This window comes from Labrus mixtus, chromosome 20 (assembly GCF_963584025.1).
Source record: "Labrus mixtus chromosome 20, fLabMix1.1, whole genome shotgun sequence".
NCBI lineage: Eukaryota > Metazoa > Chordata > Actinopteri > Labriformes > Labridae > Labrus > Labrus mixtus.
The window spans coordinates 7,062,736-7,083,497 of NC_083631.1; the positions used below are offsets into that span (position 1 = coordinate 7,062,736).

At 39.6% G+C, this 20,762-nt stretch overlaps 1 protein-coding gene across 1 annotated transcript in view; it reads left to right on the top strand.

Annotated features, from left to right (window-relative positions):
• The first annotated feature begins 15,966 nt into the window (after positions 1–15,966).
• pitpnc1a (phosphatidylinositol transfer protein cytoplasmic 1a) overlaps positions 15,967–20,762 on the top strand; it is a 49,522-nt gene continuing 44,726 nt past the window's right edge. The window contains exon 1 of the mRNA XM_061026727.1: positions 15,967–16,573. Coding sequence (XP_060882710.1) covers positions 16,526–16,573 — 48 coding nt within the window. The 5' untranslated portion in view covers positions 15,967–16,525. The remainder of the gene's footprint in view (positions 16,574–20,762) is intronic.

The following is a 20,762-nucleotide window of genomic DNA, read 5'->3' on the forward strand; positions in this document are numbered from 1 at the left end:
AACCTCCGATAATAACAAACAAAGTGTACTCGTCAAAGAAAACAAATCTGTCCCGTCTCAGTCTGTTCATGTTCTGAATTCAAAGTTGATCATTTACGTCATCTGACTTCTGTTTCCGCATGATGCTGAAGAGACTATTCTGTGATAATATGCATCTGTGAACTATATACTATATATCTATGAACTTGCCCACAGGTTCTTGTAATTAGGTTATCATACTCTAAAAGACTGTAAGAAATCACAGATTTGTGTAAATCCATTTTAAAATAATCTGAAATCTCCTCCTTCTGTCTTTACTTTGGCCGTAAACCCGGTTCTTCTTACCCAGACAATTCTCTCTAGATTGGAGGAATCCTTGAAATCGCCAGACTAATGCTTGTTTAGATGATAAAACCAGAACGTAAGCATGCTCAGATTGTGTAAACCTATACTGTAGAAAGGAAGACAAAAATTCTGCTGCTTCAGGTCCTGCATAATTTTCTTGCCTCCACACGCCTAGCTGCCAAGTGCTGCGTAAAGCTGGCATGTTTGTGGGATTGTTGGTTCTGGAAGGACAGAGAAACTGTCAGATGGTGAGGAGGAGCGGGTTTGAAAGCTGTTTGAGACAATGTCAGTAACGGATCACACATTGCAAGTGTTGTTATTTACCTGCACCGATGCTTATTGTGTCAGACGAGCTCACAATCAATAGTGATGTGATTGACGGCTCAGCGGAGAAGCACAGGAAACGTTTAAAAAAAAAAAAAATGCTTTTGCATCTCACTCCCACTGGGTTAATCAGAGGAAGAAGCTGATGAGATATCTGACCTTAACCAGCTTCAATCAAATGATTAAGTGTTCAAATGAATATATTTAAAACAGGAGCGAGGGTATCAAAAGCTGACAAAGTCTGCCTACATTATCTCTTAACCTTTAAAATTAACATATTATAACAGGGTAATTTTGGTGCGTGCCCAAATTGTTTTTTGCAAAATTAATCATATTAATTCACAATTCTGCTGTAGAAATCTTCTCTTTTTTTACATGAGCATTTATTGGACTTCAATTGCTTTTGCAGCCTTCTTCAAGTGGACACTCTTGTAATTTTAGTTTCCCCATCGGCTTTCTTTTTCAACACCGGAGGTTGCCACTTGGGTTGTAAGCAAGACAGCAGCATATGTAGAGAGCAAAAGAGGTGGAATCCAAAAGTTGTTGTGCAATCCTTGTGATGCAAATACTTTTCAAGTTTCCAGTCTTGACCTGAAGTCCTTCATCGCTAACTGCTAGTTCCACCAGAAGCCCCGAAAAGTTGGACGTCACTCCCAGAGGCAGAGACCGTTTTTTCAACTATGTATTGAAATGCTGCTAGCTTGACTGCAGAGCCCTGCTCATGTCAAACTGATACCACAGTGGAACCTCGTTTCCTTAAGGCCACAGATAAAACTGAGTCTGGAGTGAGAACATTTTTGTCACCGTGCAGGAAATATTTCCTAATATGTCAAACTATTAACTTATTTAAAGGAAGAATGTGCAACGTTTTCATTCAGTGTGTCGCCTTTTAGCACCAGCATGAAACCAAAACGAACTGCTGTTTGGCTGCACCTCCGCCATGATGAAGCCTACACACCTCCAGCCCCCCTCCACTCGCATTCGAGCAGAGGAGTTTAGTGCACCTGGTGGACAAAACTGTCCTTGACTCGAGCCTGTGGCCTGCATTGTTGTGTTAGCAGGCTAATGGTAGCGCTTTTTAGTTAGCTCGTAGCTTCACACTGCAGCACAAGGGGAGGAGCCCGCTGCCCCGTCCATGTAAACACGGCTCCAACAACAACACAGCCAGCAGGACTCCTGCAGACTCAGAGTCTGATTCATGACTCAGAGAGACATTTACAGAGGATATTCTTGATTTCTGCTTTATTTATGTGTCAAATGTTGTGCATTGTTCCTACAAGGGAATCGTCAGGCAGGTGATACCAACACCACCTCTGATCCATGTTACACTGCTGTATGTACATTTCGCCACCTAGAAATTCAGATAGAGAGAATGAAAGTCGTTTCATCCTGAGCCTGATAGTTCAGAGAGTTTGAGTTGGTGTAAAATTTACATTTCAAATACAACAACACACTTTTGCCCACTACAACACACAAACACACACAAATACGCAAACACATGCTTTGGTCTTGCTGCCTATGGCAACAAGAGGAGTCAAAACTCCCACTGTTTTTTTTTTTTTTTTTTTGGTGAATTATTAATCCAAGTCTGTTTTCACAATCAATACGGAGGAGAGGTAGGAGAAAAGGTCAGGCTGTAATTGCCCAAAAACACACACAGACGCACAACACACACACACGCAGCGGAAACAATTGTTAAAAAATGATGAGCACGGAGGCGTCGTATTCAGTCCGACCCTTGTGGAATAATAGATATGAGCACTGCAATATTATTTTAGTGTTATTATGTAAGAAAGGAGCAGAGACGGAATAAACTCACACTGAGAGGCAGAAACAGGTAATCACAGAGATGACTGTTTTAAGAAAGTGTTTATTACCAGATTTGAACGAACACAAACAGAGAGACATCACCTTGTTCTTCTTTTTAATGAAGCAATATTCAGATTGTTTTATTTAGAGAACATGAACAACAACAGGTGCTTGATTTGATTTTGCAAATTCATTTTCTGATAATACAACTTGTGGTTCAGCAAAGAGGAAGCTACAATTAATTATCCTAACCCAGAAAAGAAACCAAAGTGGTCCTGTCTCGTTCTGTTTTGAATATCTTTAATAATGAATCTTCTTGCTGCTGTTTTATTTTAGCTGAATTTACACAAGCACAGGGTACACAGCATGGACAGCCTTCAGAGTGTTCTGTCTGTATCTGACTAAAATGACTCAGAATAAGACACAAAGTCAGTAAAGTATCTGTCATGTTCTCTGTGTTGTTCTCAATGTGCGGACCAGACTCGACTGCACGTCCCTTTTTATTTTTAGTTTATGTTCTCGAGTCCGTCTGTCTTGTAAACTTAGCTTGCTTCATAATCAGGTAAAGACATGCATGTGTTGTAGTATGACGTTATGTACAAGAGGTAACCGTGCTCAGGCCCGGTTAGTCCTGGAGCAGTGTGAGTGCAGCGCATCATGCAATCATGCTTATGCACGGTATGAGACAACTTTGAATCGGAACTTCGACAGAATCTCACTGCTGTGTCATTTCCTACTGACATGGGATAGAACCAATCACAAGATAGAAGGCGGGACATAACGTTGGGATGAATCTGATTGGATCGTTAGTAAATGGCCCTGAGTGCAGAATGAGTCATCAGACATTTAAAACGTTTTACAGGAAGAGAAAATTCAGTTAGTTTGATGTATAAATACTCAGGTCGTTCTTTTGTCATTCAAATTGAAACATATTTGGAGGATAAATGAACATTTAACACAGGAAAAAAAAAAATTTCCTCTCATGGGGAATGTAAATGCAGTTATTTTGCTAAATGTTTCTTAGTGCTGTGCTCATGATGAATTAATGTTGGTGAATAATATAACAAAGAGTACAGACTAGAGCTGCTCTTTTTGTAAAATGTCTAAAGATAACATTTGTTATAAATCTGCACTAGACAAATAAAGTCTAATTGATTGATTGATTTGATAACATGTGCGGACCAAACTGAGAGTAGGTGTTACCATGGTAACGGCATATAGGGATCCAAGTTAAAAAAAACAAAAATATCATTTGTGTCAGTCCAGTTTGAATAAGAATAAGAATAAGAATTAATGTGAAGAATTTGAAAACCCTGCACAAAGAAATGCTAGCTCAGATTTTTTCACTGCAAGGATACAAACCTTGAGCAAAGGCCAGGGCTACAGTTTATGAACAGAAATATTGTTCTTGAGGTTTCATGCAAAGTGCAATTTCCTAGAATTACTCCCCGAACTTCAACATCCACAGTTTCCTTTGAGGCAGGCGCCGCTCTTCAGTGACTGTGCCATTTTTTGCTTCTTATATCGCTGCCAAGTTAAGAATGAGGCATAATCAACATTTCCAGATATGCAATACATATAATACAAAAAAGGCAGTGACACACGCTTGTGTGCTAATTACCTTTGAGTGACGCTTGCAGAGCGACCGTTTTTCTCACTTTGCTCGTCTGCATCATGCTGGGCCTGTGACTAATTCATGGGCGACGTGGGAGGAGAGCACATAAGTACGGCCAAAGTTTTTCCAGTCTTTATTCTTATTTTGTCTCATACAGTATACTCCTGAATTTTAGTCTGGGCTTCGTAGTCACCATGGAGACGGAGAATAAAAGGTCAGACTGACGGATGAGGACAGTAAGGGGGAAGAGACACTCCGTAATGGTAAATGTTTCACGCAGTTGGATGTTTGAATTGTAACGATGGATTTTAAGAGTCTAATTTTGGGCATCCACTCACATGTGTCCATATGTGATGTCATATGTGAAGATAGATGCATGTTTTTGTATGTATGTGTGTGTACATGAGAATATCAATGTGTTTACGTTGGTGCATTCAACAGACACAACCCGTAACATTTAAGATAACAACAAGTTATTTTTTTCAGGACTCTGGGTGCTTACACAATCTGACAGTAGACAGTCCCTTCTCTCCATGCTGTATCCTGTTAGGACCTACTGTTCAGCAGACCGATATTTGTTCCTACTTGGTCTGATTCATTAAGTGTGGAAGTGGCGTCGCTAGCCCACCTCATGTTAGTGACTCTCCAACTCAGACGTGATCTGCACGATGGCTCAGTAAATAATACAAAACTTCACATTGCATGTAAACAATTTAACAACTTAACATTGGAATGGCGCGATACCAGAACCGGACCGTATCTATCCTCCTTTGTTTTGATTAGGAGGCGCATGTGAACTGACATTTTACATTTAATTTCGCACAGCATTGTGGGTGGTAAAATACAAATCATTTCCTGAAGTGATGCATTCAAACCATACTGCACTAAACCCAGAAGTTAGCATGCATTCAGAAATGTTCAGTCTACTGAGGTGGACCCAAATAAAAGCTATTCTCATGTACACACACATACATACAAAAACAAGCACATGCATCTATCTTCACTGAATGACCCCGAGGGTTCAGTCTACTGAAACCCCCGGCTGAATAAGTCTGCACTCCGTACTGAACTGTGGCTTTTGGGAAAGGGCCACTGAGGGCCGCTGCAGCTGTAACTCTACAAAGCTGCATTCATGAAACAATCTTGAAAATTAAAATGTTTAAAGAAGTATATTGAGCATCACTCTTTGCATGTTTTGTGTGACTGAACAGAAGGAGAGAGGAGGAGATACGTGTTCCCTGCACACACAGATGTTCATGTCAGGTCTACTGTTGAACTAAGCTCACAGCAGCTGATCCGAGCTGTGTGTGTTTTAATGCATCTGCACTGATTCACTCTGACACGCTCCATCAGCCTTCAAACTGCCTCCTCTGACTCTGTGAGCACTCCAGGTTACGTCCTCCTTAACACGCGTATCTGTGTCCGGCTTGACAAAAGTTGTTAGTTGAATGTGATCCAATAAAGAAAGAGTGAATGGCTCACTACTCCACCCACCTGTGATCAGTCCTCCTCTGGTTTTATCTCCACTTTGTCCTTATCTGCATCAAATCTGTGCGTCACAGGTGTGAGTACTTTATAAACCCAGCTCTTTTTTTTGACACTTTTTTTTTTTTTTTTACCCATCTGCCACTTCACAGTGTTTTTATCAAGTATGTCATTTTGTCTCAGCATGCACGCTTCAGAAAACTTCTAAATTATCAACTGTTCGAAAAGAGACAGCCGTGACCCTTCTTCATTTTAAATGTTGGCTGTGAAAGGAGAGCGAGTTATTTTAAACTGTGGTTATAAAGGTTTCTATTTGCAGAGGAATGACATTTATGGTTGAGAAAAATAATGAGCTCTTCAGAACATCAGCAAGATACAGTGGTCAAAAATAACTTTGTACACTCAACTACTAAACTTATTCTTCTATTATTATTATTATTCTAGCTTTTAGACTTTTTCAAAGGTAAACATTGTGTTACTTCACCACATCTAAAGTTTACCTTAAAAACTTGCAGAAAAAGCAGTATTCACCCCGAGCTCTCCATTTCTTGTTGTTGCAGTTTCACCTTTTGTTCAAACTTTAGAAGTGCTGAAATAATTAACAAATGCATGACATTCATATATATCTTAAGATATCAACATAAAAAACGGTTTTCCCAACATGGGATAACAAAGTAATTAAACTGTAATGATTCATGCACGCTTAGAGCTTCTGTAAATTCACATTCTGCATCAGTCTGGTTTCTTCCTCTCTAAATCCCCTGAACTTTATGCTGAGAGAAATTGATTTCCTGCACACGTAAAGCAAACTTTACATAAAGTTAATGCTCTCCTAAAAAGACTAAATTAATCTTTTAAATGAAATGATTCACAACCACAGACTGTAAATATGAGTGGACGAAGCCTGAGTGACGTCACCCATCTGCAGGGGGCGGTAACCTTTTACCTAATGGTTAGTTCCCCATTTGTTTCCCACTAACTAAACATGAGCTACTCTAGAACATGTGATGAGGAAGTACTCACTATCTACCCATTACCTAGTGGTTAGTTTCCCATTCATTTCCCACTAACTTTGCAAAATATATGTACCTTATTGTAGAGTGTTACCCAGGGGGCTTTGGATTCCCATCGATGTTTGGATTCCCATCGATGTTGGCCGCCATGCTGGACATGATGTGTCAGCCTAACTTTCAGTCAACTGTTTCTTCAATTGTTTTTTTTTTCTTTTTGCATTTTTATGCACTCTGTAAAAAGAGATTAATCAATCATTAGAATAATTGAACACAGGGCTCTGCAGCTGTGATTCAGATTTGATGATTAAACAGATTCTGCAGATCTTTTGCAAAGGGAAAATGTTTGTGTTTTTCGAAAACATTCTTCCAGTTAAACTGTCCATTTGGAAAGTAAAAGAGTAAAAGAGAGAACCAGCTGCTTAAATGCAATCAGCTATCATCTGACAATGATTTAGCTTTTAATAAATCTCTATAATCAGAAAATGTCTAACACAGCAAGTGCTGCTAACCAGCCAGTTAAACTTGTTTTCTCTCTGCTGTAACTTAATTCACGCTTTTCATTTCGTCCTGGCCTCGAAATCCTTGATTCCTTATCTGAATATTTGCAGGATTTACCAGAAGCCCCAAAAATCATGATGCTGTTCTCAGAGTCTGTAACTAATCGAGATCGAGATTCAGGTTGAAAAAAGATAATTAAAGCTGCCTTATAGTAAGATACGTAAGAGAGATGAAAGAGGGGGATGAAACCATACAATACAGGGTTAAAGTCATATGCATTCATTGAGTGCATTAACTAGAACAAAGATGATCTTGTCACACGAGGATTTGAACCTAACCTTGTCTCTTCATAGCCAGCGGTGGTTGTCTTTTTTTGGTCCCTGATCAGCAGGAGACAAGCTGTTAACATCTGTAACACTGGAGGAAGGATCTCATCAATTCATGCTTTGTCTTTGTTCCCACTCCACAGGTGAGACGGGGGGACGGAGGAAGGGGGGGACGTGCGTGTGTCTGAATTTCATCACGATGTAGACTTCGGCTTCGAGGCCCCTCGGAGGAACTCATTAACCTCCATCTGAAAGATTATTAACTCACCTTTCCCGTCTCTCCTCCTCTCACGTCCTCACATGTTTGAACCCCTCCCTCTCCTCTTTTCTTTTTCTTCTGTTTTCAGCTCCTTCCTGCTGTTCAAGCGTTGTCCTTTACTGTCACCTAAAAAAAACACACAAACACAATCCTCTTAATGATCTGATTTTTCTTCCGCGGTCTTATTTTTGGCCAGCCGCTCTTTTTATTGTCATTTATAAAGTTTCCCGCTGAGATCCGAGGACACAGAAACATCAAAACACAGCTGGTGTCCATTTGGGAAAACAGCATGAGCAGTCAAACATTCACACAAGTTGTTCAAAAAAAAACAACCCAATTTAAAGTAGAGAATAGGAGAAAAGCTGAACTTAGACCATTTAAAAAAAAAAGAAACATCTGTTACTTCTAGGAAATGTATCTCTATGAGAGTAAGAGAAAAACAGGCTATATGCACAGAGTCTTTGTGTTAATAGTCTATTAAATAACTGGAATAAAATGGATTGAACACATGGACTGTGTTGGCCTAAAAAGTCAAACTCCTAACGACTAAATGGACTTTGAGATGCATATCACCACTGGAAATCAATCACAGTTGATAAATTCTGCTACTCTCTTTTTAGGCATCATCGTCATTTTGCAAGAAAAAAACACAAATGAAAACCCAAACATGGAGAACAATAGCAAATACAGGAAACAGATTCAATCGTGAGCATACACCGAACAACACAAAGAATCTTTACACTGGAAACTTTCTAACATTTCTATTCAGTTTTGATGCATACATTGTCTCCATAGTGACAGGAAAGCCTCAGCCTGGCTGTAAACAGAGAGGATTAGAAACTCTGAGATGTTTCAGAGCTGCAGAGACAAAGCAAAAACATTTCTGTGTAGGAAACAGACGTTCTAGCACACACTGTCATGCACACAAGCCATTTTAGTACGTGCATGCACACACATACTTACACACATATACGTACATCTCAAAGCACTCTCCATCCATCCAACATCCCGCCCTAAGAGCTGTGATATTGAGCGGTTGTCGTTAATCTTAGAAGAGAAATGCAAGTGGAGCCTGGAGATGAAAAAAGATGCCACATCTCTCACAGCAATATCTCTCTCCTCTGGCAATAAGTTCAGATTTCATTATACATTATGCAAGACACAATCTTCTGCTCTAAATGAAATGTGCTCCACTCCTCAATGGCTGTCTGACCTGCTAGATTGGGGAATGGAAGGGCTGAAATTACCTGGATTAAAAGGGACATTTTGGGCGCCTCGTTTCAAGCATTTGTACTTTTTTTTCTTTTTTTGACATGCTAATGTGGGTCCAACACTCCCTGCATGTTTGGGTTTGAGACCAGCAATAGGGAAAGCTGAGAAGTGGATTGGATGCCACTGTATCCATGGAAACAGTCTTGACATGGAAACGTCAATCACAGCTCTAAAAGGTTGCATGTGCATGATTGATAAGGATGAGAGCAGATGTGACACAAGGAGAGGAGTGTTTGTGTTGGCTGAATGTACTCATGTTGAGGTTGCTAATTATCCACATTTTAAAGTCGCATTCTGACAGTTTTCTTTCTTGGATGTTCTGATTGTTGACAAGTGCTCTGCTGCCCCTATTTTCCTGTATTTACAGTGATTCAGACAAAGCCGCCCTTGAGAAAACACTTCAGTTTCTATGGTGGAAAAACAGAAAATTAGCGGGCTGCGTTAATCAAAGTGATGTGTTCAGATAGCTGCTATCCTTTAATCTCTTCAGTATTATACTGCTCAAAACAAACACGATTAAAGTGTCTTCAGACTTCTCCCATCATGCCACAGGGAGCAGGAACAGGTGCTACTGCAAAAAAATGTGCTGTTTAAAAGTCTTAATGTACTGTAGCAATAGCAATTTATCAGCAGACCAACTTTGTCATGTCACCTCCCAGGCGTTGATGTTACATCTCTCAGCTCTCAGTTTCCACCTCAAAGGTGTGCATTTAAAGGAAGGTGTATTTCTTTTTTACATTTCAAATTGCAATACGGGATGTTGATATGATCTAAGATAAGTTATGGAGTTGATAAGCAGCACATCCAAACAGGTTAAGATAAGTTATGATTGTAAATTTTTTTTTATTTCTCTAGTTATGATTTGTACTCATTTGAAACTTTTGTGCTTCATTTTATTCTTTTACTTCAGGAGAAACAAAGTGGACGTTGGAAAAAATTATGTTTGGCGGTATGTCTCTACTCTCAGATCTGTATTGTACAGACAAAAAAACCTGCATTAATTTGGATTCAAATGTTGATTTATTCTGGTTTTAAGAAGAATGTAACTTTTATTCAGTCTAGCTGAATCCCACAGCTTCAAACTTTAATAAAAAGCACAAAAAAATACAGAAACACTGAACCTGTCCTTAGAAAGGATCACACCATAAGGTTAGACTTCTTCACTCATGGTGAGAAGCAGATCAAAGATCATTTCTAAGTGCCTTAAATTATGTTTTTTAAGCAATTTACCAAGGTTAACTGTGCTTTCTAATGTGTATTCAATCAAAGCAGAATGAGATGAAAACCAGAACATCCCACAGAAAGAGTTTTACTTGGAGAGAAAAGGAAGTTCAAAGATGTCTCAACCAAAAACCTTCATATTCAAAGCCTTGTTTTGAAAAGCAGCCACTCTATTTTGAACTTTCCCTGGATTCAATCATGTCCCTCTAGAGTGGCAAGAAATTCAATGTTAACACAACTGATGAGTACAAGAAAAAAAAACACCCAACCCCATCTCTCCCCTCATGCACTCCCTCCCCCCCAGTCCTGAGTGTAATGCAATCATTAAGCCGGTCTGTGACGCCAATCTAACCCCAGTGTTTTCTTCCCCAGACGGATGGCTTCAATAAACCCCTTATTAATATTGGCTCCAGCCCCCCACCCCCACCCCCTGCTTCCTCCACAGTAACAGTGGACTGACTCTGACTGGGCTGAGAGGTTAGAAATGTGACAGTAAAGGCTGACTTATGATCCTTAGCGGAAAGAGACGAGGAAGCCACGTCTCTTAGCAACAGTTTCTCCTCTCCTCTCCTCACCGAACACTCTGATACCAGCTGGAATAAACAGAATTATGTGTGTAAGTGTGTGTGTGTAAGTGTGTGTGTGTGTGTGTGTGTGTGTGTTTGTGTGAGCAGATGTATGTGTGTGTAGTAGCAGGTCTCACTAGCTTGACACAACAAACAGCTCAGCATAATGTCCTGTGGCAACTTGGACCAAAATTGTGTGTGTGTGTGTGTGTGTGTGTGTGTGTGTGTGTGTGTGTGTGTGTGTGTGTGTGTGTTAGAACTGTGGGAAATGTTTTTTTTTACACTTTAAATCTGCATCAACCAATAACCTCAGTAACATGTGTTAGTGTGCTCTGTATATGTTGTATGAGTGCAGGTCTAATCTTACAGGAACAAATAAGATATGTAAACACTGGTCAAGATGCTGTTCGTTTAAAGAAACACAACATTTATTTGATTATTTACATGTAAATTATCATGTTACCGTTGACTATTTTCAGCTGTGCATTGCAAGTTTTGACTTGACCTGTGAATGTTGGTTTAAACTGAAAAAAATTTCTCTGAACATCCCAAAGAGTCTGTTTTTGAGTTGTGTGTGCATATTTTTAACAGTGTTGTTAGAGTTTGTTAAAGCTCCTAAGAGAAACTTTTGGTAGTAATATTTTGGTAACCCCTGTGGACTAACTGGGATGATTAATCACTTTGATGATGAACCTGAGCTTGAGCTTGTAAAGCGCTTTTCTAGTCTTCTGACTACCTAAAGCGCTTTTACACCTCAGGTCACACTTATCCATTCACACACTGAAAGGTTGCTATGTAAAGTGACCATCAGTATTAGTTAATCCCATTCATACGCGCTTATTCACCTCCGATGAAGCAGCGGGAACAACTTGGGGTGTCTTGCCCAAGGAAACATTGAAAATGTGAGGCAGGAGCTGAGGATCAAACCCCCGACCTTCGGGGTTGAGAAACAAATGACTGAGCCACAGCCTGTTCATGTGTAATTTTTGTTTTTTTGACAACAAATCTCTTTCTTCTTTATTTTAAATGTCTAACAAGCAACTCATTTTTTTTGGTTTAGAAAAGCTTTTTTTAAAAGGCTGTTTCTTCAGCATGCCCATAATTGTCACGACCGACACCTACCTAGACAGGGATGACAGGCAAAAAAATGAACTAAATAAAAATAATCAGTCTTCTCTCTGATGGTCTGGATAGCTTTCATCTCTAGTCTTTTTCCTTACCAGCTAAAAACTGCTCACAGGTGCTTTACATCCCAGCATACAAACATTCATATTTGTGGTTATGTGCATGCTAATAGGTTCTCTGCACTGACTGTTAATGTATCACTATAAGTGAAGTAAATGTATTCAGATACATATGTGAGTGTATTGCACCCTCTTGAGGTAAGATTTTGAACTGCTTTTCTTTCCTCTACAACACTGAGGTAACGTTTTAACAGCCTTTAATCACTAAAGGTAAAACACAAACGGTCATGGTGTATGTCCTGAAGAAAGATTAACACACCTTTTCAATACTGCCTGTGTAAATGTCCCCACCCAAGCCCAACAGTGCATGTTTCTCCTGAGGAGGCTGAAAAGTTTTAACGTCAGACAGAACTTTTTGACAAGACACTGGTCACTCATTGAATCAGTCTCCATATAGTCCTCAGGCAGCCTTTTCAGAGTTGGCTAAAAAGAAAATGTACAAAAACAATTTTATTCCCATTGCAATATGCATGTTTAAGAAGACTAACAGATATCACTTTTTGACATGCTTTGCTTTTACCTATTTATGGAACTTTTGGTAGCCTATAATTTTATGTGAGTCTAATGGAATGGCGTGAATGTTTTGATTTTTTCTGAACCTCTAACCAAAGGTCATTCAGTCACTATGTGATAGACAATAACGTTTTTTAAATCTTAAATCTTGAATTTTGTTTATAATCTCTAAATGGAGGAACTCCCTACTGTCATCTTCTTTTGAATGTATCTTTTGAAACAATTTGTTTTGGGTGGTAATCAGAGCAAGCTAAACAACACAGTCTTAGCACAAACAGTTTGTTGAAATTATACAAAATTGAAAATAAAATGTTCAGGGTTTTTTGTCAAAGGCATAGCAGCTGTTCATATATGAACCTAAAGCATGAAAAAGTGGCAAAATAAAACAAAAACACACAAATGATGTGACCCATCAACCATGTGACTGATATTATAGGCTATTGATCTTTCTTGAACACAAATATATCAAAAACAACATATTATTGTCTTGTGTGCAAATAGAACAGAAAAACTTTTCAGTCGTTTAAGAAAATTATCTTTGACCCCTTAAAACTGAATAATTTTAAATCAAACCAAAGAAACATCAGGAATAAGGTTTAGTGAAATAAAGATCTCTGGTGACATCTACTGTTTGAAAGAAGTACAACATGTGAAATATTCCTGCCACGTTTTTAAATGAGAAATTCCCCCGAGTCTGACAAACCTACACATGACCTTTTTACCACTAAATATTACTTTTAATTGGGCTCCATGGCGATGCTACTTCCGGGTTGTCCTACAAAGATACGTCATTTGTTTTTGTTTTTGTCTACCATCCTCTGACACCAAAGGAAGATTTATAATCTGGTGAGTTTCTTTAGCTATAATATTTGAGATTTAATCATTTTATTCCTCATGATATTTGATAAAAAGAAGATAATTATAACAATTAATAACAATCAATAATAATTATGAGTTAGCACACAGGTCACATTTTGAGGTTGCTAGGTAACGGAAGCTACTTAAGCTAAAGTTATGCTTAAAGTTGTTAGTAACTACAGCTGCCTGCAACAAAACATACAAGACTGGTTACAAAAAGGGAAATTAATAAATAAATGAATATAAAATGTATATAAAACATCGCCCTAGTAACTGACCCAAGATATCGCTCATATATCAGAGTCAAAAAGTCTTGACATGCTAATGTAGCTAGTTTGTTAGCTATCTTGCTAAACAGCTTTTGGGTTGCCAGGTTGAGGCTGTATTTGTGATTTTTGATGAATGTATAATTAGCCTACAGTTCTTTTATACTTTTGATCCAAGTGGGAAACGCCTGGCTCATGACTAATGATTTATTGACACTTGTATTGACTACATGAAAATCACTGTTTATACAGTTAATGACTTATAGACAAAAACATAGGAATAAGTAAATTGACTTGTTGGCTTAGAAAGTGGGAAGAGCTTGTGTTACTGGGTTCCAGCTGCATGGGTTGAGGGGGTCCGGTAAAACAATGTCCATCCTAAATTTAGACAATGATAACCTTTTTGTAAACCAAAATACTCACTATTATTAAGACAACTAAAATACACATTCTATTTATTATTGTCTGTATCAAAATGTAATCCCCTCTTCTTGAAATTGTGTAAGCCTGAGTCTTTTTTTGTGCACTGTTAATGTAATTGAACTTAACTGTCACAGCCACGTCAGGACCTGCACAAAGGTCAAGATGCCAGAAAAGAAAGGAGGCTAATTTGACCCCAACAATAACTTGGTGACAAGCTTCTTTTCAGTCAGCTCCACTAGCTGATCAGAGCCAGGCTAGAGGAGGCTAGAGCCTATATGGGCTACCGATCAAACATGCATGTATTGATATCATTAACCTTTATGATATCTGGAGGGCCCATTCACTTGGCTTTTCGGGGGCCCAGCTATTTCTGTGGGCGGGCCATGTTACCGTCTTGATTAAAAACTTATGTGTGTTTGTATTGGCAGAAAAGCTATTTAAATTAGATGAAACAAAAATGATTACATTATAACAAAACTACACATCAATAGGCCCAAGCCATTCATTACAAATACTAAAGCTTTTATAGTTCTAGTTCAGAAAGTTGTGCTGTAACTACTTTCAGGAAATGAAGGGGAAAGCGCATTCTTTTCTCTTCATTTTGAGGCTATACGACAAACTTTGAGGTACTAACGGCAGCACCAACTTTTCCTTAATCCTGGTTTAAGATCAGAACCATGGTCAGCTCCTGTTCAGCACCAAGGTCAGCTCTGACCCCCATCATCAGGATCAGTACCAAACTGTACACATAATGGGCAAAACCACAACACTGTGCAGTGTTTCCTCTACCATTATATTAGGGAGGCTTTTTGTGCCTTTATTGTAGAGATAGGATAGTGGATAGAGTCCGTAATCAGGGAAAGAAGTCATTTAAGGATACCTTTCTGATAGAAAAGGACAGCTGTCATTAAAAAGTAACGCATGAACACCAAGATTCCTTCAAGTGTTTGTGTCGGCGTGTCGGCATGCCCACCCCCCCAGTGCTGTAAACTTAGGGGAAACACTGCTGTGAGGAGAGCATGGAGAAATTACCTAATGCTTAAAGGTGCTGTGTGTTATTATTGTCAAGGTTCAGGGGAAAAACAAGGAACTGGACCCACACGCAGAATTAACTAAACATATTTAATAAAAAAAAAGGCCAAAGGCAAAACAAAAACTTACTTCAAAAAGTTAAACAAAAAAAAAACACAGGGATCAAAAACTGACACTTACATATACCAACAAACGACAATGAACTGACACAGAGGGCAAGAAACACAGAGACTAAATAGACAAAGGGTAGTCAGACACAGGTGAAGACAATGAGGGCAATCAACACTGGAGGGAAACACACAGAGGCAGGACAAGAAACACTGAGGACAATGTTAAACATCAAGACACACCAGAACAGAGAGGGACACAAGGATTTGAAATTACAAAATAACACAGGAAACACTGAAGACTAAACTAGGAAACACACAAGGGAAAAACCAGCAACACTAGGGAAGAACAGGAGAAATCAAAACATGGAAACCCAAACGCCGAAACACAAAACCAAACAAGACCAAATCATGACAAGTATAGACCATGTTTTATGATTCAAAATAACCTGAAGTATTTTGTTTAAGTTAAATTAAGGGCTTCTGATTAAATCATAACTAGAAAAAAACGAGACAAAGCTAATAATAAGTCATGATACATTATAAAACATATAGGTGTGCAATGCTTTACATTTCTTTGTAGCTTATCTGTGAGTGTTTGCAGAAAACATGTTTGTTTCCACGCAAAAATCAAATCAATTAATGTCAGGCCAAAGAGTAGTGAGCCATAATATATTTTAAAACACCATGCACTCTAATACAACGTTTGGAGAGTGTTTCACTGTGACTCTCTCTCTCTCTCTCTCTCTCCCTCTCTCTCTCTCTCTCTCTCTCTCTCTCCCCCCCCCCCCCTCATCTCGTGCTCGCTCGCTTGACGCACTTCACTCCACTCGACTGTGCATCTCAGGCATCGCTGTCAGGAATACCCAGAGGAGAGGGAGACGCGCTGATAGATTTTTTGGGGGGGAAACTGCATCAAGTGAACACTGTTTAACGAAGAAGCAAAAGAGACAAGAGGAAAAGGTGGACACACGACTGTCCGGGACGCAAGTGGTTAAAAGCTTGCTGCGTAAAGCTGCGGTTGTAGTTAGAGCGACTTGTTTGGGAGTTTGGTGTGATTTCCCCACACTTTAGACTTTACAGACGGTTAATTAACGCAGTTTGGAGTAGTTCGTCAAGCTGGCCACTGCTCATTTTGCTGTAGGGCTTTTGTAGCCCGGGAGACCCTCTTGTACTTTGGACCTGGTTGTGTGTAAAGACTCACGTAGACGTATAGCAGAGCCGTTGCAGGAGGTGCATGTGATGCTGAAGCGTGCGAAGATTGAGTGAAATTGTTCATCTCGCTTTATTGTCTGTGTTGTAAGATCGCCCCCAAGACTGAAGACTGACAGCCTGCACCTTTTCTTTGTTGTCACCATCGTGCAAGGACTATGTTGATGAAGGAGTACCGCATCTGCATGCCTCTCACAGTGGAGGAGGTAGGTGAAGTTTTCTTGTTATTCTTGATGTTTGCATCCTTCTCGTGTCTGCTGCTTGTCTACTCGACTCGTGCATCACAGCGCAGTGGTTGACTGCCACATGGATTGCACGTCAGCATGTCTCGTTTCATAACCTGCAGTTTTTTTTACTCTGCAGCGTAGTTGATAAGTTATCATTGATGCGCTTTTTTTATTTTGCAACAAAGGACATGGTAAGAGATATAACCTGTAGCCACCGCGGGGAGGCGCTGCTGCTGCTGTTGTCTCTCTTTAGCTTATAAACCGTGTCATTTATGAGAGATATCGTGTAAACCAGTGGCCGAGGAGGGACAATGTGGTCATCGTGCATCTAATTTATAAGTGTTTTGATAGTAACTGTATGCTTTCTGATGGGTTAATAATAATATGCAAATGGTGCTTACTGCCTTCCTCTTTCTTCTGCACCAAGCAACCCTTTGCCTTTTATTTATTCTTCTGTCACAAATCATTATAATACAAAGCTGTTATCTTTCTACTCCCTTTTTGTTTGCAAGAAGATTACATGTTTGTGCCACCTCTGCATGAACTCTCTCTCTCTCTCTCTCTCTCTCTCTCTCTCTCTCTCTCTCTCTCTCTCTCTCTCTCTCTCTCTCTCTCTTTCACAGAGCTAAATGACTCAAATGCAGGATAAATGCACACATCAGATCATTTTTCACTGTCTCACACATTATTTGTGTTTGGAGGTTAGCAGCGTGAGAGAAAGGATGAGACAGAGAGAAGTGTCCGCAGGCTGAGGTTCCCCTCAGGTCACACTGACACAGAAGCTGCTTCATGACCCAGTGATCCTGATGTGTTGTGAGAATTTAGGATGCATTATTTCTTGAATGTTCAGTGCTCGGCTCAGTTGGGGCTTCTTGTTTTTTTCTCAGACATCCTGGTGTTCTTTTTACAAGTGATTTTTTTGAGTGACATTAATGATTTTTGTTGTTGTTTTAAAATGTGTATTATATTTAACTCTGTGTGTAGCATGAAATCATATACCCAGGTTATACATTCCAATGTTATTTGTACCTGAACAACAGATGTTCGAGCAGAAGTGTTATTTAACTGTCATGCAGGCTTCATGCTCCATTTAACCCAGTTTATGAGCTGTCACTTACACACAGTGTGTGCTCTGTGTTACTAAAGTGCTTCTTAGAATCACTGCAGATCTTGTCCAGCATCTGAAGAAACAATCCTTCTCCGCAGTCAAGCAAAGCACATTGTGTTCTGAAGGTTGGTTGAGGATGAAATTGCAGTCATCTGTACTTTTAATCAGAGGGACCTTGAAGCGACTCCCACTGAAATCTACTGATTCTTATCTAGTGCGCTCGATTGTTCTGCTTTGGACCCTTTTCTTCTGTGAGTTTCGGGTTGTAATTACCGGGATGGAGCGTTGTCACAACTTGTCCTGAGGCTGATTGGCTCTTCTGCTTTGCTCCGCTCCAGTGGTGATGGAGGTTTCCGTTTTCCCTCAGTGGCCGATTAAAAGCTATCACATCTGCTTTTGTATTGATAATGATGGAGGTTTATCTAATCTATTGCTCTGTCATTGACCGGGAAAATGAACATTTGTAAGCTATTCATTTCTGGTACACTACCCCTGCATAAAACACACAAACCATAAAATCACCATTAGTTCAGCTCTCTCTCTCTCTCTCTCTCTCTCTTTCTCTCTCTCTCTCTCTCTCTTTGTGTGTGCGTGTGTGTGTTTAATGATCAGAAAAGAGTTTTAAAATGAGTTAAATATGGTGCTCAAAGACCCAGCTTCATCATTTTTTGGCATCTGTCTTTGGTGTATTTAGGGATGTTAATGTGCCGAATTCATTTATGGGTTTTGGTAGTTGGCATGAGGGAACAGTATTCTGTGCCACACTCAATGCCGGTAATGAAAAGCTTTTATAAAGAGACTCAGGTGAGGCCAGGAGCAAAAATTCTTCATCGTTCTGTAGCTTATTGTTTTGATGACGCCTTGAAGCCAGATGAAGTTGTCTTCTTCGGACGGTTGTCATCATCAGTGATGGATGGGTCAAGCAAACAGACTTAACTTGTCTTATCAGGGTCCGATTCTCAAGAGGAATAAATAGTCTATAACCTCTTTTTAATTGAAATGACATGCTCTTAATAACAAGAACTATGTTAGATAAACTATGCAAGTTATACACCACAATTATATAGGTAGATTACATTTTTGAGCTTCGATATGGTGTAAATGATGCTGAACATGGCGCTGAAATCATGCAAGTGTTTGTTGGTTTGCCCCAGTCTATTTTCTGCAATAATCCAAATTCACTCATTCTTTGATAGGAGCTGTCGAGAAATGCTTCCTCTGATATCTTAAAAAATGTATGAAGTATCCAAAAATGCTTCCCTTTTCCTTTAAGTGAAAACGCAGTGAGTAGTAGTGTTATAAAGTGATTCTGTAGAGAGCATTATTTGATATGGGATACATTTCCGTCGAGTTACGCTTCCCCTGACATCTTACACATAATAGACCGAAACTTGCTCGGAATATCCTAACGATGCATTTGGAGTGAGTAGGCAGCGTAGCATTATCAGGTAGCATTATTTAACAGGGGACGGAAAGCCTCGGCTATCATTTCACACTCTGGTAGGATTTTGCGAGGCAGCTAATTCCGACCGACCACCGGCAACCAGGGCAATGCTAACAAAAAAAACATCATCACTGCAACACTGTGTGCAAAATACTCATTCTGAGTTTTCCTCTCTTCTAAACAAATGTTTAAATAATTTCCCAGTGCAAACATGTAGAAAAGAAGGAAAGCCATTTACTCTCTTCTGTTGCAAAGCAGCTGCAGCTCGTGAAATTGACTGATGCAATTTACATAATGTATGTGTGAAAATCAGATATATGCTAAAAACACTTTTACCTCACAGAGTCAGTGTTCTGTCCTCTCTGTTGAATTTACGATGAATAATGAATCATTTTGTGCTTCTGTGTCCTGGGTATATGGTAAAGCAACGCTCACACAACACATCAAAGGAGTCACAATTCAAAATCTTGACGGTTGGAATCGCATCATGAGGGCGCCGCTTCAGATAAATATGAGTGTATAAGGGAAGTGGACGGCTTTCTATGCACGCAGACACGACTACAGGGGCTGAAGAAGTGTATCACAAACACTCTTCAACAGACCCATCAGGAGACTCTTTGTTTAAAGAGAGATCACTGCTTGGAAAACAAATCTGACTCTGTCGTTATGATCTCCTCCTCAAATATTTGCTGTTCACTTCAGTCGACTCCAGGAACAGGCTCGTAACTAGAACCATGTCTGCAGGACTCTTTTCTGTAATGCCGACAACGTGCAGTGACCAGAGTATTCAGTACAGTGGATATTTTTGCATCATTATGATGCTTTGTGCATTTTTATTTATTTGATTTGATTTAACCAGGTTGGTCCCATTGAGATTAAACCTCTTTTTCAAGGGAGACCTGGCCAAGACATGCAGCAGCAAAAACACAAAGTTACAGACAGAAATACAAAGAGAGACACAGTACAATTTACAAAACACTTACATTTTGGATTAAAATAGAACCATCTATTTCCCATATCTGGGAGTCAGTCGTTCAAACAGCCGAGCTAAAACACTGACGTCCTATAGAATCTGCTTCCATGTCTTTCATTTCATGTATGTTGGAATAACATATAAAAAGGTATTTGTAAGACGTTCGACAATGAGTGTTGTAGTACTCAAGATTGGTCTTGAGTGGGAGAGGGTGGTGACAATTATTTCCTGCGATCAGTGCACGACCAAACACTGTCTGCATGCGACTGTTATGCCTGTAATTTAACTGTTGCATTACATTTTCTGTTCTCCAGATTGTGCTTCTCCACTCTTTTGTTCATATTGTGATTCTGTCAAACTAAACATAGCATTTATAAATAGGCAAGTATTCTCATTTTAGCGTCATATAGCGGACTCTGTTGCTTTGTCCGCCACGTCTTCCATCGTTCTTTTTACATCATGAATGGCCTCAGGAGACCCCCCCCCCCCCGTCTGACAAGGCACAGTCTCCCGCTGTCAGGTGCATGTGTGTCTCTAGAAATGTTTGTGTGCATATTTCTAGTGCGTATGTGAAAACTGCTCTCGTTTATTCACTCCCTAAAAGTCTGACATGCTTTGTTATCATGCCAGCAATCTTGTAGTT